The sequence below is a fragment of the Pleurodeles waltl genome, chromosome 2_2 (assembly GCF_031143425.1).
Source record: "Pleurodeles waltl isolate 20211129_DDA chromosome 2_2, aPleWal1.hap1.20221129, whole genome shotgun sequence".
Taxonomy (NCBI): domain Eukaryota; kingdom Metazoa; phylum Chordata; class Amphibia; order Caudata; family Salamandridae; genus Pleurodeles; species Pleurodeles waltl.
In genome coordinates, this window is record NC_090439.1 from 222,611,170 (window position 1) to 222,638,011 (window position 26,842).

General features: G+C 43.9%; 1 protein-coding gene across 1 annotated transcript in view; it reads right to left on the reverse strand.

The window, feature by feature from the left end:
* The window catches only part of ROPN1L (rhophilin associated tail protein 1 like), a 229,071-nt gene extending 209,897 nt beyond the window's left edge, over window positions 1-19,174 (reverse strand). The window contains exon 1 of the mRNA XM_069218876.1: window positions 18,875-19,174. Within this exon, the coding sequence (XP_069074977.1) occupies window positions 18,875-19,005 (131 nt within the window). The 5' untranslated portion in view covers window positions 19,006-19,174. The remainder of the gene's footprint in view (window positions 1-18,874) is intronic.
* Between the last annotated feature and the right edge of the window lie 7,668 nt (window positions 19,175-26,842).

A 26,842-nucleotide genomic window follows, 5' to 3' on the forward strand; every position in this document is an offset into this window, starting at 1 on the left:
CGTACCTCGATGGGACGAGTGCGCTGGGCAAATATATATTTTTTTTCCTGGGATACACACACATATTCGTTGAGACACCCATCTCTGTGGCAAAAGGTACCAGATGACTGTTTCATTACTAAACTTGTGGCTTGTTAGCTCACTGCTTTTTGCAAAATTGCATTAAAACACTTAACCCTGGGAGAAACAAAACTGAAAGCTAACACGGTAAATGTGACAATAGGTGTAACTTCGTCCAGTGCTTTTGATGAAGCAGAAATGAAGGTTTTCATTTATTAGCGCTTAAACGTAGTACTGCAATAATCATGTGTGACTTTAACCGAACTAATAAAGATTGTACGGGGACAAAATGTGCCCTTAGAGTAGTTTGCCAACATTTATAAACGTGCTTTATATAACGTGGTGTATTAGAATTGCACTAATCCGACATAATCATAAACTTGTGCTACGATTTGCTTGCTTGAAATGTTTTAGCTTAGCATTACTTTAGCAGAGGCTTTGGCCTAGTTGCCTGGTCTCACGGTTTAGATGCTCGTATTTTTCCAATGTGCTAATAAACGTGTATTTTTGCTTGAAGCTGTACTTTTCCACTGAGATCGTTCACATGCTTATCTTAAAGTTTCGTGCCAGCTTGGCATATTTCTCTCCTTACTCCAAGGTCAATCTGCAGGTGCGGACAATGGAAGCTCTGAAAGTGAGTTAATTGGTATAAAATGTTGCAACTTGCGTACCCGTCTCCAAGGATAATGTATGCTTAAGTAAAAGCTTGAGAACTGTTGTTTTTGATTGGACAATTTGAAGCTAACCTATGAACCCTCCAATGGAAGACCCTACTGGATTTGAACTGTTGTCTATAAAAACCAGGTGCACGAGAAGAAAGTAGCCATTATTGGACATCCCGCCATTTTGCAGACTTCGTAGCTAGTATGGCCCACTTTGCTGCGACGCCATTTTGAAAGAGACTTTGATGCTTTCTCTAATCGAGAGAAAGAGACTTTAAATGATTCTTGCCCTAGAGACTTTAACTTTGATCCCTTTGCATGAAGTAGTAGTTTTACCTTGCCGCCGTGAGGCAATTGCCCCGTCCACCCCTGCCCCTTTGCCCCGTCCCATGCTGATCGAAACGATACCCATGCTGATCGAGAAACGGTACCTGTGAGACGAAGACTTCCTTGTATGGTGATCGTAATTGGTAAATATGAAAGGAAATTGTACAATTGCATTGTGTTTCTTTTAGGTAACCAACTGCTGATTTTTGACAAGAGCCCTAGCTAGGAGTATTCTAAATTAATGTTGCTAAATTGTTTTTGCATGAAGCCCCACATGCCGATGCTAATTTGAGGTTAGATGAGGATTCCTTTTGTTGCACGATGCAATTTGAGACCTTGTTATGCTGACTAAATGTATGCAATTAGCTCTTTACAGATTATCGTATTAGTGATTTGCATTGCTATTATCGAATGTCTTGTGATTCAAATGCTGCATAGATTGCACCTGTTTCGCCGTTATGGACAGCTATTAATGTTCATTTATGTTTATCATTTGGTGTTGAGACACATCTATATTGTGCTAGCTTTGTTAATATAGGGAAATAAATTCACTAACTTTGAATAAACTGGTGTGGTTATTCCTGACTGAAAGGTCAGGGTTCGCCGAAATGTATTCTGGATTAATTGTCAAGTGTTATGTTGATCAGGGTATTGCTTATGTTCGTTATTGATTATTGATTTGATGCAATTGATCGATATAGAGTACGGAGAGTTCCACTTAGCCAAAAGATTCATCGGCCTAAAGAGCGTCCGAATACAGGTAAATTATTAGTACGGACCGCTCTATCAGTAGATGGTAGCAGAGGACGGTTTCGTCTTTTGGGACCCTGTACTCTTAATGTACATGGTGTTGAATTAACGGTTACGCCTTTTGAGACCCCACTCGAAAAGTTGAATTAGATTTTTCTTGGATAAAACTGATTGAGAAAATGATGATGGGCTAAGTCCACCGCGACTTTCCCGGGATCTCGGAGCTTGCGAATGAAGAGAATGGAGGTGTGGAATCGGCGTTGGCGGTACTAGTGATGGTATGAGTGAAGTTAGGGTTTTGCGCTTGCACAGCTTATTGCCGCAGATTGTGTGAAAAGGTTGTGAGGAATTATTTTTTTCTTTTTTAGAGGATAGCGGAGGTGCGACTCCGAGTGTAGAAATAGGGAAGTCGTCGAACTTCATAGAAATAGCGGAGGTGCGACTCCGAGTGTGAGAGTAGGGAAGTCGTCGAACTTCATGTGCGTGTGGCGCTTTGTGCATAAAAAGGTCCACGTGGTTGTTGTTGTTGAGACGGGCCCTGCGAGTTCAAAAGACTCCGGAGTATGTTGATCTATGTTGTGGTCTGGGCGGTTTAGTAGGTTGATCGGGCGTGGTCAACAAGTCGGTACGTGTGTTAAGGGAGTGAAAGGAACTTCGACTTCGGGCTTTGACAAAATTCTAAGTGCACTAGAATAGATCATTGACAAGTTGAGAGCAGTCTGCGGGTCAGATTTGCTTGCGAACGTGGGGACCGAGAAAGATGGAATAACTGCCGAGGTTAGTGAAAAATCCCTAAGGTCCTGAAGCGATTGTGTTACCCTTCCTGTAGTAAACCGACAGATCTGTTTTATTTTGGTAGCTCGCGATACATGCAAGAAGTTGTTACGAGAGAAGCTGAGTGAAGGAGGACTAGCCGCGAGGCTTTGTCAGCCGCAGTGTGTGTGAGTGTGACGTCACTAGGAGCCGCGCTGGGATAGGTTGGTTGGAGAGAAGGGTCGCGCACGGATTGGACGCAGTCCGTGGGGCTCGATTGGAAGGGGAAAGGCAAGCGAAGAGTATTCCGGGAATTAAAGTCACCTATTGATTACAAATTTTGTGAAATAAAAGACGAGAAAATGAAATTTTTTAAAGCATTAAGGAGTGCGATGAAGGTGGAGTCTTACATTAAAGCGAGCGTATGAGAGGAGACGCCGCCCGAAGGCACACCAGCTTACATTGTAATGGAGGAAAAACGGGTAGCTCCGTGCCTTTGGCTAAAGCAATGGCACAAGCTGACAGAGAAACATGGGAGCGTAGCGTTCCCGATTCATGGGACATTCAATATAAGGATCCTAGAGAATTTGAGATTCACGATGTACGACATGAAGGTACCTCCAAGGCCAGCACAGTTTGAGGCTCTAGCAATTTGGGAACTGATGGCTAGACAGCAACAGCAAAATAAGTTCGAGACCAGGATAAGGAAGGTAGAAAAGACACTAGCGGACGCTAGGTGGGATAATGCACAGAAGGTGTGGAGGTCAGATGTACTGCAGGGGATAAAATTGTTTCCCGCAATTACTAAGGAAGAAGAGGAGACAGGTAAGAAAGCTACCTGTAAGACAAACAGAAGGTGTTCCAAAGATAGAGAGGACGAGGAAAAGTTGAGAAGAGAAGAGGAGTTAGAGGATGAGGAGTTAATCATGCAATTGCTGAACGACCGTCCACCACCTTATGCAGAGAGTGGACAAGGTCCAAGTACCAGTTCTGCCCCTCCGGCATCGGTACAGAACAATGAAACTCAGAGTTCAGGGGCTTCATCGGGATCTAAGGACCCGAGTCTACTGTTCACCCCGCAGATACAGCAGGTTAGGAGAATATATCCAGATGTACCTATGCTGAAACAAGCAGAAAATTATCAGCCGCAGATCCCAGGGTACTACAGCAGTGACAGCGGTGCAGGAATGATTTTAGATCCAACCGTAAGGGGAGTACAGAATGGTCACAACCCGACATTGGCACAAGCCGAATCAACCCAGTTTTTGATGCCTCAAAAGCAGATGCAGGGGGGAAACGCACATGCTCAGATGACGGGGAGTCAGATGGGCATGCCGGCAATGATGACCCATAGTGTGGGAATGAACATGCCTCAGAACATGGGAAATGGACAAAACCCAGATGCGATATCGCTACCCATTACTGTAGGTCCACCAGTACCTCTGTACAGTCAGCCTAATTTAGTTATGAGCGGTCAGGGATCAATGCTGCAGAATGGGACAGAAAGGAGGTGCATAGAAAACACTCCAGGGATAACTCCGATAGCGGCTCAGCCAACTGGATCTGGGACCTTGATGGAGTTTAGTCCCATATGTGCTCAGTCAACACTGGTGAGGTCGAGTCCCCCACTGGTGATACCGCTGTCATCGAATACTGAAAAGTTGCCGCAACCATCAATGGCAGTCGATGTGAATGCTACACTGATGGGGTTGAATGCGCAACAGCTGACACAATGGTTCAACAGTCTAAATTCCACACAAAGTTCAGCCAGTGGGAAGGGAGAAGATTATCTGAATAGGGTCAGGTTGAACATGGAAGCACAAGAATTGGTGGAAGGGACTATGGGTGTGAATAGGTTAGAGTCCTATTCGGAAGAAGAGCTGAGGTATCTATGTCCCAGGATTACGAAGGAAGCGAATAAGGTACATAAAAGCTTGCAGGAAATAGCTGACAAAAACGGGGTTGATATAGACAAGACGAAACACTTGAGCAGGAGCTATAGGTTGGATTTCGGGACCACAGATTTTGAACACATGAGGTCAGCAGGTATGAAGGCGCACCTTAGAGAATTGCTGCAGAGTGCACAAGTGTGGAGGTGCTTGGACAAGTGGGAAAGCAGGTGGGTAAAGAGAAAGGAAAAGAGGAGGGACAGTGCTACGGAACTCAATGAGAAAAGACCACAGAGTAGCGAGGCAGTAACCATGTTACCAATGAGGGAGACAGCAGGGGGAAAATTAATACATGTACCATGGCACAGAAGCGACATTCAGTCTTTTACGGATGATTTTCCCAAACTGAGAGAGAAGCCGATTGAATGGTATCAACAGACTGATAGGTTTGTGAAGCTTGCAAAATTTCTTTGGGAAGACCTGAACACTCTCTTTGAGATTGTGGTTCCAGCAGATTTGTGGGAGGATTGCAAAAGAGCTGTAGGTTGGCCGACAAGTGAACCAGAGAGAGACAGGGAGACGGGTGCACCATCACCTATGGTGATGAGCTTGTACTATAAGGTAATTGAGCATTTGAAGACGAAGGTTGCCGCGAAAAATGTGGATTGGCAGAAGATCGATCGAACGGCCCAAGAGGCTAAAGAGTCGATTCATAGTTACTATGAGAGGTTGTTGAAGGCGTTCAAAAACTACAGCGGCACGGAAACAATAGAGGCGAAGGACATGCTTCATTTTGTGTTTAGATTTGTGGAAGGGCTGAGACCAGAAATAAGTCAGATGATAAAGTCGCATTTGATTTGTTGGCAGTCGAAACCTATTGATGAGGTGTTAAATTATGCAAAATACTGTAGCGACGAAATTGAAGTGAAACAGAAAACGTTGAAAGAGAAGGTGATGATGATGCAACTTAAAGCAGCCCAGACAGGTCTGCAAGGTTTGCAAGGGATGCAAGGGTTCCAACAGCAGGTACTGCAACAGCAGCCGCAGATGCAGGGAAACATGGCGTTTCAGCCACAGGCCAGAGGCAGAGGCAGAGGAGGTTTTGTGAATAATGGTCCAGATTTGAACACTGTTGTGACTGGTGTGCAGGCAATGAAGAAGGTGATGCCGTGTCACGTGTGCGGAATTGTCGGTCATTGGAAACGCGAGTGCCCGATGGTGGTGCAGGAAGGTGCAGGTGCAGGTGTTGGTCAGCAAAACAATGATGTCAATGCGTTTCAGACAATGAGGGGACCGAAAATGAGAGGTCCAAATCCAAATTTTCAGACCGTAAATCAGTTGCAGGGATTACAACCTATGCAGCCGCAGCAGATGCAGATGCCTCGTATGCAGATGACGCAAATGCAGCCAATGCAACAGCAGTTACCCATGGTACCTAATCAGCAAATGCAAATACCTTTGGCACCAATGAGTCAGCAGCAAGTGATGGTTCCTCCACAGGTCTCGGGTCAGGTAATGAGTACAAATGGAACCGTACAACAGTTCCCACTACACAGTGAGAGTGGAATAAACAATGTATGGGAGAGTGAAAGTTCAGAAGAAGAAGGAGATTGTGTGCTTGCAGCATCCTTGGAAGTTGATCAAAAGGGTCCGTACGTAGAGGGAAGAGTAATGGGTCATCGTGTTTCATTCTTGGTTGACACAGGAGCCACACGTTCAACTGTTAAGAGCAGTGAAGTACCAAATTTGCCACTCTCAGGGAGGACAGTTCAAGTGGTGGGAGTAGCAAACAGGCACCTGACGAACCCAATAACAGATCCGGTACCAGTCAGCATCGGTAACTATCAAGGGGTACATCAGTTTGTGGTATGTGACTCAAGCCCGATAGCACTGTTAGGGAGAGACTTGTTGTGCAAATTGGGTTGTTCGATTATGTGCTCGAACGAAGGAATAACAATCCAGACGAGCAGTGATGGGGAAGAAGAGGACAGTGTAGAGGGGGATGAGATGGAAACTTTCGATGAAGAGTATCCTCTGATTTGTCTTTTCCCGATGATAATTGAAGAAGATATTCCAGCCGAATTACGGGAAACAGTCAGAAAGGAAGTGTGGGATATGACAGGGAAAGAGGTGGGATTGATGAAAGGAGTGGAACCAGTGAAAGTGACTGTAAAACCCAATGCAATCTTTCCCCAGACCCCACAATACCACATGGCACAAGATACCCTCATGAAAGTTGCCCAACTTATTGACGAATTTGTAAAACAGGGGGTACTGAAAGAAGTGTTAAGCAGCCCATGTAATTCACCAATAATGGGACTAATAAAGCCAAGTGGAAAGGTCCGACTTGTGCAGGACTTGAGGAAAATAAATGACATCATAGTCAAGTGTTGCCCTGTCGTACCAAATCCAGCTGTGATAATGTTTCAAGTCCCTTGCAATGCTGAATGGTTCTCAGTCATCGACTTGTCACAAGCATTCTTTTCTGTGCCTCTTCATGAGGACAGCCAATTCCTCTTTTGTTTCAAATTCCTAGACAGAGTATACAGTTGGTGTCGAATTCCTCAAGGGTTTTCTGAGTCACCGTCAATCTTCAATCAGATTCTAAAGAAAGATTTGGAGGCATTAGAATTGCCATTCGAGTCAACCCTAGTACAGTACATTGATGACTTACTGATCGCATCAAAGACAGAAAGTGGCTGCACAGCCGACACCATTGCTCTGTTGAACCATTTGGGAAGAAATGGACACAAGGTGTCCCCTTCCAAATTGCAGTTCTGTCAGAAGAAAGTGAAATACTTGGGTCACCAAATAGAGAAAGGGTCACGGAGAATAATGAAGGAAAGAATAACGAGTGTACTTCAAATGAGTCCACCAAAGACAAGGAGGGAGGTGATGAAGTTTTTGGGAATGGTGGGCTATTGTCGCCAGTGGATTCCCAACTTCTCAACTCTAGCAAAGCCTTTACTGAAACTGACCCAGAAGGATGCCTTGGATCAAATTGAACTGAAAGGAGATGAGATGGATGCTTTTGTTGAATTGAAAGAATGCATGTGCAGGGCTCCAGCTTTAGGTATGCCTGACTACACAAAGCCTTTCACATTGTTTTGTCATGAACGTGATGCATGTTCTCTGTCTGTCTTGACTCAAGCCCATGGTGGCGTAAACAGACCAGTAGCGTATTTTTCAGCTACTTTGGATCCGGTCGCAGCAGCACTTCCAGGGTGTTTGCGCGCCGTAGCAGCAGTTGGTATCAGCCTCACTCAGAGTGAAGGAATAGTGATGGGACACCCAGTAACAGTCATGGTCCCTCACTCAGTTGAGATACTTTTGACCCGCTCCCGAACGCAACACATGACCGGAGCAAGACTCACAAGGTATGAAACGATGATTCTGGGTTCACCGAACGTGCAGCTGAAAAGGTGCACTACGTTGAATCCAGCAACCTTGCTTCCTGGTGAAAATGCTGAAATTGAGAACGCTGAAGACGTCGAGCATGACTGCCTTCAGGTGACTGAATTTTGCACAAAACCTCGACCTGACATTAAGGATACTAAGCTTGATGAAAATGACCAAATTGTTTTTGTTGATGGTTCATGTCTAAGAGATGGGATGGGAATTTTGAAAGCAGGATATGCTGTATGTACTGTAACAGGTGTCTTGGAAGCGGGCTGGCTTCAAGGAGTCTATTCTGCACAAGTAGCAGAACTTGTAGCCCTTACAAGAGCATGTCAACTGTCTGTATTGATGAAAGTCACCATTTACACTGATAGTCAGTACGGGTTCGGAATTGTGCATGACTTCGGACAACTATGGTCACAGAGAGGTTTCCTGACTTCTTCAGGATCCCCAGTGAAAAACGGGGAGAGAATAAGGGAATTGTTGCACGCCATTCAAATGCCAGCTGAAGTTGCAGTGGTAAAGTGCAGTGCTCATACAAAAGGACAGGACTATGTTTCTCTGGGAAATGCATATGCGGATCAAGTCGCAAGATTTTGTGCCTTGAATTGTATATTGCTCAGGGATGAATGGAATTCGATAAGTGAGCCAGAACTCGAACCAGCTGAAGCATTTGCCTTGAAAGTTGTAGATACAATAGATGAATTAAAAGCACTACAGAATAACGTCAGGGAGGATGAAAGAGATTACTGGATTAAATCACAAAGTATAAAGAGACCAGACGAGTTATGGGTTTCAAATGAGGGAAAATTTGTTTTGCCAAACAGTCTCTTATCACAGCTTGCGCGGTTCTATCATGGGCAAGCTCACCTTGGGAGAGATGCCATGATAAGATTGTTTAAAACTGATTGGTTTAACCCCAGATTTCATCAAGCTGCAGAAGCAGTTTGCCATCGATGTGTCACTTGCCAGCAGATGAACCCAGGAAAGGGAACGGTTGTGAACGCGAGCCACATTGGTAGAGCAAGTGGCCCGTTTAGTCGTATGCAGATAGATTTCATTGAGATGCCTGTGCATGGAGGTCTAAAGTATGTGTTGGTGATTGTGTGCATTTTTAGTCACTGGATTGAGGCATACCCTACACGTAGAAATGACAGCCTTACAGTTGCAAAGCTATTGTTGAGAGAGTTGATACCACGTTTCGGATTCCCGATCTCTTTAGAATCAGATAGGGGAAGTCACTTCAATAACGAGGTGATAAAGTTACTTTGCGAAGCGCTGAACATTGAGCAAAAACTGCATTGTAGCTATCGCCCTGAAGCATCAGGATTGGTGGAGCAGATGAATGGTACACTGAAATCAAGAATGGCGAAAATATGTGCATCGACAAATTTGAAATGGCCTGACGCATTGCCCTTGGCGCTAATGTCAATGAGAAACACACCTGATAGAAAGACTGGATTGTCTCCGCACGAAATTCTCATGGGCAGGGCTATGAGACTTCCTGCAGTTCCCGCAAACGCGCTTTTGAAGATTACAGATGATATGGTGTTAGACTACTGCAAGGGTCTAGCTGACGTGGTTCGCTCTTTCTCTCACCAGGTGGAAGCAACCACCTTGCCACCGATCCAAGGTCCAGGACACGCACTGAAAGCAGGTGACTGGGTCGTGGTAAAGAAGCACGTGAGGAAGTCGTGTCTGGAACCCCGTTGGAAAGGCCCTTTCCAAGTGATCCTGATGACAACTACCGCTGTGAAGTGTGCGGGGTTCCCAACTGGATTCACGCCAGTCACACAAAGAAAGTGTTGTGTCCCACAGATGAGGAAGTTGAAGCGCTAAAACTGCCAGTGCCTGATAAAACAGTGCTGAGTGCTGAGACAGAGCAAAACCGAACTGAAAGCGAACAGGCAGGAACGGAAGAGAGAGAGATATTCTCTGAGGACGAAGAGACCAACTCACTTGGGGGAGACCAAGGAGAAAGTTCAGACAGCGACGAAGTAGCTGAAGGTGACAAAGAGCCTGAAGCAGCTGAGGGTAGCAAAGAGCCTGAAGCAGCTGAGGGTGACAAAGAACCTGAAGCAGCTGAAAGTGATACAGAGCCTGACGAAAGTAAAGGTGACGAAGGGCTCGAAAAAGGTGAAAAAGCAGGAGAGCCTGATCCGAGGAGGGCTTTCCCAGAAGCAGACGATACTGAAAAAGAAAAAGAGAACGTGATTGATTCCCCAGAAGGAGGGGACAAGGCAGAACAGAACGAAAAAGTTCAAACTTCTACAGAAAAGGTCGCAGGTCCATCAAATGGACATGGTGCAAAGAGGAGACTAAGTATATCACCAGTAAAACAAAGGACTGAAGAAAGTTTGAACGACGGAGGAAGGCCAAAAGTGAAAGAGAAAAGAAAGGAAGTGTCTGTCGTGGTACCATCCCCGAGTGAAGAAAAGGACTTGACAAAAGAGGAAAGTACCAGCGAGGCAGAATTGAAAAGAGAAGCAAAATTGAAAAGGAAAAGGATACCGAATAGGAGATATTCCGGTCCAGAATGGGCATATGCAGTCAATGATGATTGGATTGACGAATTTGTATCTCTAAGCATCGAGAACGAAGAAGAAGAGATACCAATAGAAAAGAAAAGTTTTATGGACAGTGTTGACTGAAAGGGTGATAAATGACATTGCCTGCTACAATCTAAAGTGATAAAACCAGCTGAGACATTGCTAAACCGGATGAGACATTTGCTAAACCGATAAAGACTGGGTTATTGCCGAATTGAGACAAATGCTGCTAACCGATAAGTGACTGGCCTCTTGAAGAAGACTGTGTGAACATTGCGCTCGTTCAGCTTTGTAACTGAATTGCTAAATAGTTTCTTTATAGGTGCTTCTAGCTCTCTGACTCTATACAGATCATGACGCAAAACAGTAGAAAGAAATATTATAAATATGTGTGTATAGGCTTGATAATTGCATGTGTACTAATAATAATGGCAATAGTGCTTGCAATGCATGGAAAGGGTGGGAATGAGAAAATTGACTCTTCTACTTTTGCTCCTGTTACTGTCACTGAACTAACCGCATTGAAAAGATTAGAAATAGATGAGAGACTCTTGCATGATAAGAAAGAGCTTTCATATAATGTTTTCTATCGCTTGCTAACAGAATATGTTGAGACTATGGATGCGAAAGATTGTTATGTGTGTACACAAATACCGACATCAGTAAAGGAAGGGGTGACATATCACCACATGCCTCTTACATACGGGATTACATGTAGTATAGTAATGTCTAGATTTTATGGTCAAACTAACATACAGTATTTTTACTCAAATTATGATGTTACCTTTGCATATGTTCCTATAATAGCGCAGCTAAGCCAGATTGCTAAAGATTGGGATGCTAAAATAATGAGGGAATTTTTCGAGCCAATGCTACCTTTTGAAACGGCTCAAGCTCATAGGGAAAATCTTACCTGCTCGCTCTCTGCAGTAGAAATAAGCTTTTTAGATCGTACAGATGATAGAAGGGCACAAATGAATGCGAAATTAGAAAAAGAGCTACATAAGAGGACTTCAGTAGATAATTATGATTTTGCCGCAATAAAGACACAAGGGAGAATAGCTTTAGATGCTTGGCATGTAGGGAAATTTTGTATATATCGAGGTGAATCTTATTATGATAACATTTTTGTAGGAGCGAGTGAGTGTAAACATACGTTTATCTTTAAGGCCAAATGGACATTCATGATGAACGGACTTGACCCTGTCATTCCAGGTGTATATTACATTTGTGGGTATAATGCCTATTATCGTCTTCCAAAGGGATGGTGGGGGAGATGTTATTTGGGTATAGTGTTCCCAAAGGTTTATCAACTGGATGACCTATCGATGATTCAAAAGACATCTGGATCCCATCGTATTCAGAAAAGAGAGACCGCAGCTGCTGTGGTAGGAGATATATTTGGAGCCATGATTCCTTCATTGGGAGTTGTGTTGAATTCCATCAAAATAAGAAAGTTGTCTACTATAGTGGATAACATGTTGACAAAGTTTTCAGGTGCTATAATCCTGATAGATGCTGAACTTGCAGCGGAAAGAGCTATGACTCTTCAAAATAGGCTTGCTTTAGACATTCTTTTAGCAAAGGATGGCGGCGTTTGCAAAATGCTTGGTGCACGACACTGTTGTACGTATATTCCCGACAATAGTGTGAAGATTAAAACTATGCTTGCTAATCTAACAAAAGAGAGTGCAGATGTGAAGGAATTGAAAGAACCAGGAGTGTGGGAGAAGGTTGGAAAAGGACTTGCTTCAGTGGGAAATTGGATTGGGGGAATTTGGAATGGAATATTACTAAAAATAATAGAGGGAATATTAATTGTACTGATTTGCATATTTGGAATTTGGGGAATAAAAAGGGGAATAATAATGATAATGGAAAGAATTAAAAGAAGGAAGGAAGAGAAAATAATGAAAAGAATGGCAGAAGAATACAAAGCGAAAACTAGGGGAATTAAAAGGAAAAGAGAACTGACAGAATTTTAATGGAATAAAATTTGTGGGCATGGTTTGGTGTGATGACAAGTAGTCATCAGAGGAGGGATTGATGAAGCAGAAATGAAGGTTTTCATTTATTAGCGCTTAAACGTAGTACTGCAATAATCATGTGTGACTTTAACCGAACTAATAAAGATTGTACGGGGACAAAATGTGCCCTTAGAGTAGTTTGCCAACATTTATAAACGTGCTTTATATAACGTGGTGTATTAGAATTGCACTAATCCGACATAATCATAAACGTGTGCTACGATTTGCTTGCTTGAAATGTTTTAGCTTAGCATTACTTTAGTAGAGGCTTTGGCCTAGTTGCCTGGTCTCACGGTTTAGATGCTCGTATTTTTCCAATGTGCTAATAAACGTGTATTTTTGCTTGAAGCTGTACTTTTCCACTGAGATCGTTCACATGCTTATCTTAAAGTTTCGTGCCAGCTTGGCATATTTCTCTCCTTACTCCAAGGTCAATCTGCAGGTGCGGACAATGGAAGCTCTGAAAGTGAGTTAATTGGTATAAAATGTTGCAACTTGCGTACCCGTCTCCAAGGATAATGTATGCTTAAGTAAAAGCTTGAGAACTGTTGTTTTTGATTGGACAATTTGAAGCTAACCTATGAACCCTCCAATGGAAGACCCTACTGGATTTGAACTGTTGTCTATAAAAACCAGGTGCACGAGAAGAAAGTAGCCATTATTGGACATCCCGCCATTTTGCAGACTTCGTAGCTAGTATGGCCCACTTTGCTGCGACGCCATTTTGAAAGAGACTTTGATGCTTTCTCTAATCGAGAGAAAGAGACTTTAAATGATTCTTGCCCTAGAGACTTTAACTTTGATCCCTTTGCATGAAGTAGTAGTTTTACCTTGCCGCCGTGAGGCAATTGCCCCGTCCACCCCTGCCCCTTTGCCCCGTCCCATGCTGATCGAAACGATACCCATGCTGATCGAGAAACGGTACCTGTGAGACGAAGACTTCCTTATATGCTGATCGTAATTGTTAAATATGAAAGAAAATTGTACAATTGCATTGTGTTTCTTTTAGGTAACCAACTGCTGATTTTTGACAAGAGCCCTAGCTAGGAGTATTCTAAATTAATGTTGCTAAATTGTTTTTGCATGAAGCCCCACATGCCGATGCTAATTTGAGGTTAGATGAGGATTCCTTTTGTTGCACGATGCAATTTGAGACCTTGTTATGCTGACTAAATGTATGCAATTAGCTCTTTACAGATTATCGTATTAGTGATTTGCATTGCTATTATCGAATGTCTTGTGATTCAAATGCTGCATAGATTGCACCTGTTTCGCCGTTATGGACAGCTATTAATGTTCATTTATGTTTATCATTTGGTGTTGAGACACATCTATATTGTGCTAGCTTTGTTAATATAGGGAAATAAATTCACTAACTTTGAATAAACTGGTGTGGTTATTCCTGACTGAAAGGTCAGGGTTCGCCGAAATGTATTCTGGATTAATTGTCAAGTGTTATGTTGATCAGGGTATTGCTTATGTTCGTTATTGATTATTGATTTGATGCAATTGATCGATATAGAGTACGGAGAGCTCCACTTAGCAAAAAGATTCATCGGCCTAAAGAGCGTCCGAATACAGGTAAATTATTAGTACGGACCGCTCTATCACTTTCAAGACAAGCATGCCACACAACAGTGAAGTTACTGGACCCTCGTAAACCAGGGATCACAGGGACTTTGCCATGGGTAGCAAAGGGCGACCCCTAACTCACCAAAAGGCGTCCACAGAATCTAAACCTTATTCAAGTTATTTAGAGGAACAATGTAGATTTAACATGAAGAATTTAATTAGGAATGGGAAAAAGGATTTTTTTCCAACAGCGTCTTTTTTAACCTTGTGCCTGAATAATTATGAGTCAAACATGCAGGTGACTGTTATATATGTACTTATTGTATTACATGTCACCATTTACCACTCACTTATACCTATTCTTAGTCTTGCACTGCAATCATCTATCAACATTTACTTCTGGATTAAGTACCTATGTACCACTGGAAGTTATGAGGGCCAAAATGTCGCCAACATTGTCTTATGGTAGTGACATATTACTGGGAAAACATAGCGACGAACTTAACAAACACATCACAAGACTATACAAAAGTGTTCTTCACTTGCCAAGGTGCTTGTCTGCTGCCCAGCTAAAGTTGGAACTGGGCCCACTTGATCAGCAGGCAGTAAGAGCCAGAGCCTATCTCAAACCGTTCCAGAAGCTGTGTGCAGCCAGGGCGATCACCTAGAAGCACTGTTAGGGACCAAAAATAATTACAGCATCCCTGGTCAAGCACGTCATCGGTTTTTAGGGGATTGCCTGCCTAACTTGAGTCAACAAGCCTTCAAGTTGAGTATCAAAAACTGCTTCCGTATTTGGTCCTTCCATTCCCATAGGACTGCACTGGATCAACATAAACACTCTTGGGCAGTAGTCAACAGCTATCGACCTGTATCACTTGCTCCTTACCTAGCTTGCACATATTCTAATCAACTGAAGGTAAACTTCATGGCTTTGAGGCGGTTATTTCTGCAGCATCTTTCTAATTGGCATTGACCACAGGAAACTACAGTTTGCAGGGGATGCGGGCAGTGCAAGGAATCCTTAGAACATGTTGTGTTCTTATGCTCTGCACTGTTGCTCAAACACAAAATTCTGTCAAAGCATGAATGGAAAACATTGGGAGCTTGTACCTGCAGGCAAGCTATAATTGCCTTGCTTAATCCAGACAACACCAGTTTAAACATCCAACTGAGCAAGATTGTCTTCTCAAGCACACAACAGACTGCGTTACTTTGGCTTCCCAATGCCACCCCTGAGTGAAATGTTCACATGATCATTGAGTCCTCTCAAGTCAATCATTGAATGGCATACCTGTTATGACTTCTCCACTATCATCAGCAACCGCACAAAACTGTTGTGGGCGCTCATGTTAAAATGTTGCTCAGTTTATTGTTAAGTCACCACTGGGGAATGCTTTTTGAACCTGTTAGGTTACTTGAAAAACCAGTGTGACTGGGGCATTTCAGTGCTCCATGAAATGTGTGCAGACAGCCCCCGTTAGAGATTAAATGGCAGCTTTCTTAACAATTGCATAAGCACTTTAGAACCTGTGATTACTTCACAATTGAGTTACCAACCTCAGAATTGGATGAATGGGTGGACAGCTTACCAGTATGCGTCCACGAAATCTGCAATATAAGTCACAAGTAATAAATCACAAGTTTTTAGTTCAGATATACCGAGCTTCTGCATCGATATACTGTTACTTTCCTCATGTTAGTCTTGTCACTGCGCCCTACCAATGACAAGTGCCACTTTAACTGGTAGAGTTTCAAAAAAGAAATTGTACATGTTTGGAATGCACAGCATGCTTTCAGGTGCAATGGCTACTTTCAATTGTAATTTAATGTTGCTATTTTCACCTTTGCACACACACTTTGGTGTTGTCAATTAAATATGACAGTTGACTGGTGTTGCAAAGTTATGATTGTCTCCATTTATTTCAGCAAGTCACAAACTTGGAGAAAGTGACTTGTTTTGATTTGTTGTTTCATACTATTACTATGTGACATATGCACTTAATTGAGCTTAACTTACACGTTGCACTTGAACTTTGTTCTAACAAAACCTCTGTCTCTATTTTACGTTTGCAATGCAAATTGGAGACAGCACCATGTTTTAATCAGAGATTTTATACCGGGTGGTTTGTTTTTCAATTGCCTTCTTTTTACATTATTGTAATGGTTTTAATTAACTGTATACAATAAAAATATGTAATACTGTACCTATGTAAAGGTACTTGAATCTGAATGCTGAGCAAAATCAGTAGAGGGCGTGTGCCATTATTTTAGATCTGTCACACAAATTGTTCATTCTAAATTTCACAAGGCTAGAATTATGTGTAAACGAACTAGAACTGACGAAGATTTTGGTGACGAACTGAAAGAAAGAAGGGAGGATGTTGAGAGAAAGGCAAAGAGGGAGGCTAAGATGGGTTAGGAGGAAGAAGAGGGAAAGTTAAAAACTGTAATGCCTCTGAAGCTAAATTTGGATTGGCAATAAGAAGGGAAGTTGCGTTTCATGAGAAGAAAGGAACAGTGTACGAATCCTCATATGTTAGGTTGGAGTGAACGTGCACAGAGACTGGAAGTATTTTCGCAAACGGATCCTGTTATTCCTGGGATTTCTTATGTGAGTGGGACAAATGTTTATTTTCATCGTCCTGCAAATTGGATTAGCAGCTGTTACTTAGCTTTAGTGTTTCCCAAGGTGTATCATGCACACGAGATAGATAAGAGAGTAGTGACTCATGGAAGAACTAAACGTAGTGCTTCACACGTAGGTACTAATGTGCAGCAGTGTCCTAATGGGTATCATTATAGATCAAACTGCAACATTTATGCAATGCCAAAAAATGTATTGTATGGCCCAATACGTCAACAACTACCTGTCAAAAATTTACTTTTATTGAATGCATCCTATGTTCATAAATCCTTGTTTACTCTTGGACTTTAATTTCTTCAATATTATGGAATCTGCATATGCCTTTGCGTTCTTTCCATTGACTTGTGTGTTTATCGTGATCACCCTTTTTAGCTCACCTGCACAAAGTATTGAGCACTGCATATTCACACAGCACTAAGCACTCACTGTACTGGTTTTAATGAATGTGCATGCTGCATGCAAATACACATGGTCAAGGGCAATTTCTTTGTATATATTAAATTATTTAGTCACATCTTCCTCCGCACAATATTTTTGGGGGTATTTTTCAGAGGGTCAGTCACTAATCGTAGCTGCACTAGAAAGCAGGTCATACCCACACTGCCATGCCACACCCGCAGCTGACTGGATGTAATGGACAGCAGTAGTGCACAGGCCTTAAGACTGCATACTACGTGCCCAACACCAAAGCATCTCCTACCTTGCTACCAGCGCCAGTAGGGCAGAAGAAATGAGGCAGTGGTGGCCAGGGCTCTGCTGTTCTGCCTGTGTTGCAGCCTACCCGCAAAAAACAGCGGCATGAAGGCTGAGGAGAACAGCTCTTAGCTCAGCCTGGGCTGCCTGCCCTGCTGTAAGTGTTACTGACTGCCACTTTATTTACACATTTTACATATAAAAAATATATTTTGGATGGTTTCACTTTGGCACCTTAGATTATATTACTGTACTGTGTGATCTTAATTAAAATTAGTGAACCACACCCACTCTGCAGTGACGATTGTATTAATGACTCAAGGAGCAAGTCAGTTGTCTTGTTTCTTATACATAAGCCTTTATTTTTTAATAAAGGAAGCAATGTTATGTTTATAAAACCATACACAAGAAAGGTTGTTGTACAGAATGTATCCTGAACTATTATTTCAAAATGCTCTCAAATGCAAAAGCCTAGCCTAGATGAAAAACGAAAGTTTGCTTCCATGGCACTCTGAAATTGGTTCGTTCTAGTCTTAAAAAAATTACTCCAACTTAAGGTTGTATCTAAAGGGATACTAAGGTAGTTAACATTTGAGACTCTATTTATTGTAACCCCATCCACTACATGGGTCCTAGATTTTGTCATTCTGGGGCCCATAATCATCGTAAACGACTTGGCAAAATTAACCTTAAGTTCTAGATTCCCCATAAAAGTGGTGAACAGTTGCAACAATCTCCTTGTAGGGTCAAATGTACTGGGATTTGATGTCAGGCTTAGACGGAAATAAAGATTCATCGGAGGACGCTGTATGAACTTGAATTTGCACCAAAACTTGCATGGAGCAACGCACCCTATCAGTCATCACCTACATTAAAACAAAAGCCTCTAGTCTATCGTTGACCCACTGTGATGTCATCCACTCACTCATCCATTTAGCTATAAAGTTGACGCCGGCCTGCTGGTTTAGCCACTACATTTTGATAATAGATGTTTTAGTATGCATAATTTTTTTGTCTGACTTACAAGTTTGTAACACTTGTAAACTAAACAAACATATTGTGTAACACGTGTAAATTTACTAACATGAAAAGTGAAAAATCTCACGAGACTGGTGACTAGTTACCAGTGATTCTATTCAAAACTCTCAGGATGTAGACAACATTAAAATGTAATGCAAGGACCACACTGTTCTCTCATGAAAGAAAATATATGTCAACAGAAACGACGCGTTTAATCTGAATACCACAACCAATCTATAAATAGTAGAAACCAATGCACTCAAACAAAAACAGATATTCATTAACCTTAGGTGCTGAGCGGTGTAGTCGATAGACTTGAATGCTCTTGGCATCCTTCCGCAAGGCGGGCCTTAAATAAAAAGCCTGTCTAACTAGCTAATGTCACAGGCACAGCTAGGCTGTGATACTCAATGTCACGTCCCCGTGGTCGATTAGCAGGAACGTTATCTTGGATTAAATCGTGTCTTTTTTTGCCTGTGTGCACATTGCCGACTAAGTGAAAAAAAACAGGTAAGGTTATACTTACGCAGCAGACCACTGCAGGACATCATGCGGTTGGGTCCTAATAGCAGCTTTAGTAAACTGCTTCAGGAGATCTGGTAGTTCTGGCGGAATGTTGATTTGCTGCGCACAGAACATGGTGTCCGGAGGAGGCATGGTTTGTGTATAGGTTGGGACCACCTCAGTCTCAAACTTCGGTCCAGGCTGGATGCCGCGGTAACAATTACAGAAAGTCCCTGATCTAAAAACCACGGTGTAGACAGGGAATATGCATAGCCCTGTTCGGAAGGGCGGAGATACGGGCTCCTTGTTGTAGCTAAGTCGCCTGGCAACCGTCGCTGAGTCTCCACTGAGTCCTGGCAACGCCGGAAGGAGAAGGCGTGCACAAATAATACGTTATACACAGAAAGAGGGCTAACGATCAAGGATAGTTGGGAAAATCAGAGAAAGAAAGCGGACCACACATTGTAACGAAAACCCGTGCCCTGTTTTCGGCTAGCTGAAAAAGTAATTAAATGGCAATTCCGAACAGGACTCCAAATGACTGCTAGAGAATGTCTTACATATGAATAGCTTAGAAGCTGGAGGTTGGTTCATAGCCCTGTGATGTACTTACTTACTGCTCGCTGACTGCGGAAAGCTCACAGCACGACTCGTTGTGTCTTATACGATTGCTGGTGGGCAAGGCACCGAATGCAGAAGGCAGAGAATGTCGCGTAACTGACAGAGCTGCCGATCTTGGGGGTGGCGAACCAGGTTCCAGCCTCAGCGTTTGCTCTACGTGTTGTGATTCTGGGTAAACCACTTAATCTACCCGTACTTAAAAAAGCAAGCATTTTTAATGCAATGTGTAGTGTTCTGCTGGACACGTTCTAGTGTTTATACCATCCACACTGCTGAGGGCTGGTCTTACATGCACACCCCACACGACCCAACACAGGCGTCACCAGTCAGGTGACCCTACCAATAAAAAGGGCTGGGCGCACGTGCCATGGCCAGTTCTAATTACCATGCTACAGAGTCTGTGTCTGTTATTTTGGTAGCATGAGGGCCTAGGGCCCCAACACTACACAATGTGTCTCGTGTTTGCTCGAGTGTAGGAGGCTGGCCTGGTTTGTGGTAGGCACCTTAGATACTTACACCTTATGCCAGGTCCAGTTATCCCTTATTAGTGAAATGTAGTAGTGTTCTAGCAGCTTAGGCTGATAAAGGTAGCTATAGCAGAGTAGCATAGGCTGAACTAGGAGACATGCAAAGCTCATGCAATACCACTTATGGTTACACAGTACTTATACACAAGTAAAATACTCAGTGTTACCAAACATAAAGATATTTATCTGGGTGACACAGTACCAAAAATATCTTAGGGACAATACTCCTTCTCGAGGTAAGTATTATACACAATATATACACTAGACACCAAAATAAGGTAAGAAATTAGATATAGGATAATGCAAACAATAGGGAATGCTATAGAATGCAATGGAAGAAAATAGGCCCAGGGGCAACACCAACCAGATACTAAGAAAGTGGAATGTGAATCACAAATTCCCCCAAAGACAAGTGTAGTGTGTGCAGAATCACTGGGAGAGTAAGGATACAGGAAAGGTAAGTAAATTACCCCACCCCAGAGCCCAGGAAAGCAGGAGTAAAGTACTGCAAGTTTCCTTAGGACACACTACAAGTTGTGATTAGAGTTATTGCAAGAACCAACCAAGTCTGTGTAGGAAAGTACCATCTTGCCTGGCATGTTACCCCCATTTTTACATGTGTGTCAGTTTGTTTTTGCCTGTCTCACTGGGATCCTGCTAGCCAGGACCCCAGTGCTCATAGTTTGTGGCCCGAATGTGTGTACCTGTGTAGTGACTAACTGTGTCACCGAGGCTCTGCTAACCAGAACCTCAGTGCTGATGCTCTCTCTGCCTTTAAAATTGTCACTAGAGGCTAGTGACCATTTTCACCAATTCTAATTGGCACACTGGAACACCCTTATAATTCCCTAGTATATGGTACCTAGGTACCCAGGGTATTGGGGTTCTAGGAGATCCCTATGGGCTACAGCATTTCTTTTGCCACCCATAGGGAGTTCAGACAAATCTTACACAGGACTGCCACTGCAGCCTGAGTGAAATAACGCACATGTTATTTCACAGCCATTTTACACTACACATAAGTAATTGATAAGCCACCTATATGTCTAACCTTCACTTAGTGAAGGTTAGGTGCAAAGTTACTAAATGTGAGGGCACCCTTGCACTAGCAAAGGTGCCCCCACATAGTTCAGGACGATTTCCCCAGACTTTGTGAGTGCGGGAACACCAGTATACGTGTGCACTACATATAGGTCAATACCTATATGTAGCTTCCAAATACCTACCTCGGTAACTCCGAATATGGCCACTTAACATGTCTAAGATCCTGGAATTGTTCCCCATGCCAAATCTGGTATTTGGGTGCCAATCCCATGCATCCCCGGGGCTCCACTATGGACCCCAGGTACTGCCAAACCAGCTCTCTGGGGTTTTTCTCCGCAGCTACCCCTGCTGCCACCCCACAGACAGGGTTCTGCCCTCCTGGGATTACACCCTCTCCCTTTGGAAATAGGTGTTAAGGGGTGGGGAGCAGTAGCCTCTCCCAGCCTCTGGAAATGCTTTGAAGGGCCCTCCTTGCATAAGCCAGTCTACACCGGTTTAGGGAACCCCCAGTCCCTGCTCTGGTGCGAAACTGGACAAAGGAAAGGGGAATGACCACTCCCCTGTCCATCACCACCCCAGGGGTGGTGCCCAGAGCTCCTCCAGTGTGTCCCAGACCTCTGCCATCTTGAATCCAGAGGTGTGAGGGCACAATAGAGGCCTCTGAGTGGCCAGTGCCAGCAGGTGACATCAGAGACCCTCTTTTTAGGTGCTTACCTCACTAGGTGGCCAATCCTCCTCTGAGGGCTATTTAGGATCTCTCCTGTGGGCTTTTCCTCATATAACAAATTGCAAGAATTCACCAGAGTTCCTCTGCACCTCTCTCTCAGACTTCTGCCAAGGATCGACCGCTGAGTGCTCCAGGACGCCTGCAAAACTGCAACAAAGTAGCAAGAAGACTACCAGCGACATTGTAGCGCCTAATCCTGCCGTCTTTCTCAACTGTTTCCTGGTGGTGCATGCTTTGGGGGCTGTCTGCCTTCATCCTGCACTGGAAGCCAAGAAGAAATCTCCTGTGGGTCGACTGAATCTTCCCCCTGCTCCAACAGGCAACAAACTTCAGCGTCACCAGTCCTCTGGGACCCCTCTCATCCTGACGAGTGTGGCCCCTGGAACAGAGGTGGTGGACCCAAGTGACCCAGAATATCCAGTGGTCCAACTGTCCAAATTTGGAGGAGGTAAGTCCTTGCCTACCCTCTCCAGACAGTAATCCAGTGCACCAACTGAACTGCAGCTTCTAGGGCTTCTGTGCACTCTTGCAAGGAATCCTTTGTGCACAGCCTAGCCCAGGTCCCCAGCACTCCGTCCTGCATTGCTCAACTCGCTGCGTTGACCTCTGGCTTCGAGGGACCCTCTTTTGTAGTGTTGAGATGACCGCCGTGCTTAGTCTTCTTCAACCCATGTTCAAGGACTTCTGCGGGTGCTGCCTTCTTGTGCATGGGCTCTCTGTGTTGCTGAGGGACCCCTCTATCTCCTCTCCCAAGTGGCGACATCCTGGTCCTTCCTGGGCCCGGGCAGCACCCTTTTTCAACAACTGCAGCCTTTGCAACTAGCAAGGCTTATTTGTGGTCTTTCTCCAAAGAAACAACTCTGCATCCTGCAGCACTCTGTGGGACATCTTTTGCACGAAGGAGAAGTTCCTAGCACCTTTCGTTGTTGCAGAATCTTCTGCTTCTTCAATCTAGAAGCAGCAATTTTGCACCTTCATCCGGGGTTTAGTGGGCTCCTGCCCCCCGGGACATTTTCACAACTCTTGGACTTGGTCCCCTTCCTTTGCAGGTCCTCAGGTCCAGGAATCCCTCTTCAGTACTTCAATCAATCAATCAATCATGGAATTTATATCGCGCACTGCTCACCCGGAAGGGTCTCAAGGCGCTTGGGGGAGGGGGTCTGCTACTGCTCGAACAGCCAGGTCTTGAGCTTTGCCCAAGTACTTTGCAATCTGTTGTGGTCTTTGCAGAATCCTCTATCATGAGTTTAGTGTGTTTCTGGGGAAGTAGTAGCACTTTACTCCTACTTTTCAGGGTCATGGAGTGGGGTATCTTGGACACCCTTAGTGTTTTCTTAGACTCCCAGCGACCCTCTACACACTGCACTAGCCTAGGGGTCCTTTCGTGGTTCGAATTCCACTTTGTTAGTATATGGTTTGTGTTGCCCCAAGGCCTATTGCATCCTATTGTATTCTAGAGTGTTTGCACTACTTTCTGACTGTTTTACTTACCTGATTTTGGTTTGTGTGTATATTTTGTGTATTTTACTTACCTCCTAAGGGAGTATATTCTCTGAGATATTTTTAGCACATTGTCACTAAAATAAAGTACCTTTATTTTTAGAAACTCTGATTATTGTCTTTCTTATTACATTGTGCCTTTATGATGTGAGTGGTATAGTAGGAGCTTTGCATGTCTCCTAGTTCAGCCTAAGCTGCTCTGCTATAGCTACCTCTATCAGCCTAAGCTGCTAGAACACTACTAATCTACTAATAAGCAATAACCGGACTTGGTACAAGATGTAAGTACCTTCAGGTACCCACTATAAGCCAGGCCAGCCTCCTGCATTGGTGGTGAAGCGGTGTGATAAGTACTTGAAACTGCTTTACTTTACCACTTTGTCATTGGTGCTTTTCATAAGAAAAACATATTCCAAATACCTAAAAATCTACACAGTTAACCTTAACAGTCTAACTCTCTTTCTAAAAACTTTCTAAAAACCTTCTGAAATGTTTTGAAAAGTTTGAAAAAGTTTTTCTCTTTTCTTTAAAAGTTTCTAAACTTTTTTCTCTCTATCCTAAACTCTTTCGTGCAACTATGTCTGTAGTAGAGGCCACTCCCAAAGTTGTCCAGGCAACTTATGGCAGTTTAAACTTTAAAAGTTTGAGGGGTCTCTGCATAGAAAGACGTTTATGCATTGGTAAGAACACTACCAAAGATCTTCTCCTTAGCCTCCTCCTAGAAAGTGACCAGAACCAGTCTGGAACATCCCAAGATCAGGATGTAGAAGGGGAGGGTACCCAGGTAGAATCAGGGGAGGGCCATGAGGACTCTGGGGATGGGTTCCTCCAAAGACCTGTCTGCTAACAGGCCTTCTAGTGAAACTGGTAGTGGGAAGGGGTCACACATCAGTAAGGCACCTTTCACTCCAAAAGGCCAGGTAACTAGAGTTCAGGCAGTTAGAGACAGGTCCACTTTTGCCAATTCCCACATCACCTCTGTGTCAGAGCATTCCCAAGCCTCCCACCCTGAGGATAACACCCTAGACAGGGAACTCAGAAAGCTGAGGTTGGAAGAGGCCAGACTGAAGCTGAGACAGCAGCAGTTGGGCTTTGACAGGGAGTCTCTAGATGTAGAAAGGGAAAGACAGAAGTTGGGGTTAGTTCCCCATGGTGGCAGAAGCAGTGCTCTTGATAGTCATCGTGTTAGAGAAACAGATTCAAGAAACCTACACAAAATTGTCCCCCCTTACAAGGAGGGGGATGACATAAACAAGTGGTTTGCTACACTTGAGAGGGCCTGTATGGTACAGTTGGTCCCTCAAAGGCAGTGGGCTGCTATTTTGTGGCTATTGTTCACTGGCAATGGTAGGGATAGGCTCCTTACTGTCAGAGAGAGTGATACCAACAACTACAAAGTTTTGAAAGATGCACTCTTAGATGGATTTGGCTTAACCACTGAACAATACAGGATAAAGTTCAGAGATACCAGAAAAGAGTCCTCTCAAGACTGGACAGACTTTGTAGACTGTTCAGTGAAGGCCTTGGAGGGATGGATGCATGGCAGTAAGGTGACTGACTATGAACGCCTATATAATCTTATTTTGAGAGAGCATATTTTGAATAATTGTGTGTCTGACTTGTTACATCAGTATGTGGTAGACTCAGATCTGACCTTTCCCCAAGAATTGGAAAAGAAAGCAGACAAATGGGTCAGAACAAGAGTGAGCAGAAAAGCTTATACAGGTGGTGACAAGGGTGGCAAGGAGAAGGATGGTAAGTCTTTTGACAAGCGTGGGGACAAAGATAAAAACATTCTGAGTCTTCATCAGGCCCACAAGAATCCTCTGGGGGAGGGGGGTCCAAATCCTCTCCTAACAATCAAAAGAAGCCATGGTGTTATTTATGTAAAAATAAAGGCCATTGGGCAAGTGATTCTACTTGTCCAAAGAAAAAAATCAAGGCTTCCACTACCACAACCCCAACTGCGTCCTCTAGTGCCACTAGTAATAGCAGTGGTGGTGGGAAGAATACTACAAATAGCCAATCAAAGGGTGTAGCTGGGCTCCCCATTGGTAATGTAGTTTGGGTTGGTCTTGTTAGGGAGATCACGGAGGCTGTTTTAGCCTCTGATGGTGGTATTGACTTTGCCGCCTTGGTTGCTTGTCCCCTTAATATGGGTAAGTACAAGCAACTTCCCCTAATAAATGGTGTTGAGGTTGAGGCCTACAGGGAAACAGGAGCCAGTGTCACTATGGTGATTGAGAAACTGGTTCACCCTGATCAACACCTACTTGGTCAGCAGTACCAAGTGACTGATGCTCATAACAACACTCTTAGCCACCTCATGGCTGTTGTGAATATCAACTGGGGGGGGGGGGGGTTACTGGTCCCAAGAAAGTTGTGGTAGCCACTGAATTACCTGTAGACTGTTTACTAGGCAATGATTTGGAGACATCAGCTTGGGCTGAAGTGGAGTTGGAGGCTCACGCAGCAATGCTGGGCATTCCAGGGCATATCTTTGCTCGCACAAGGGCTCAGGCCCAGAAGCAAAGAGGGCAGGGAAGCTTGGATCCTGGAACAATGGACCAAATGCTCCCAAAAGCTAGGGGTAGAAAGGGTAAATCCTTGCCCACTATCCCTCCCTCTCCAGAAGATTCCCCTTTTGAGGAAGAGGAATACTCTCCCTGTGCAGAACCTACACCAGATGAGCTGGCAGCAGACACTGCTGAGCTTTTGGGTGCAGGGTGACCTGCTAGGGAATAGCTGAGTGTGCCACAGCAGACCTGTCCCATACTAGAGGGTTTAAGACAGGAAGCTGTCAAACAGCAGAATGGGGATATCACTGATAGCCATAAAGTCTATTCAGAAGACAACCTCCTCCATACCTACTCAAAGGACCCTAAACGTTGAGCTGCCAGGAGATTGGTTATCCCTTTGCAGTATAGGGAGTTTCTTCTGACTTTGGCACATGAAATTCCTTTAGCTGGGCATTTGGGCCAGAGTAAAACTTGGGACAGACTTGTTCCATTGTTTCACTGGCCTCACATGTCAGAGGACAGTAAGGAGTTTTGTCGCTCCTGTGTGGCCTGCCAAGCCAGTGGCAAGACTGGTGGCACACCTAAAGCCCCCTTAATTCCACTTCCAGTGGTTGGGGTGCCCTTTGAGAGGGTAGGGGTTGACATAGTTTGCCCCCTTGACCCTCCAACAGCTTCAGGCAATGTTTTTTTCCTTGTGGTAGTGGACAATACCACTAGGTGTCCTGAAGCTACACCCTTAAGGAGCACTACAGCTCCTGCAGTGGCAAAAGCCCTCCTGGGAATCTTTTTCAGAGTGGGTTTCCCTAAGGAAGTGGTGTCAGACAGAGGCAGTAACTTCATGTCTGCATACCTCAAAGCTTTGTGGAAGGAGTGTGATGTAACTTACAAGTTCACTACTCCTTATCATCCACAGACCAATGGTCTGGTTGAGAGGTTTAATAAAGCTCTCAAAGGCATGATCATGGGACTCCCTGAAAAACTCAGAAGGAGATGTGATGTCCTGTTGCCATGCCTCCTTTTTGCTTATAGGGAGGTACCCAAAAAAGGAGTGG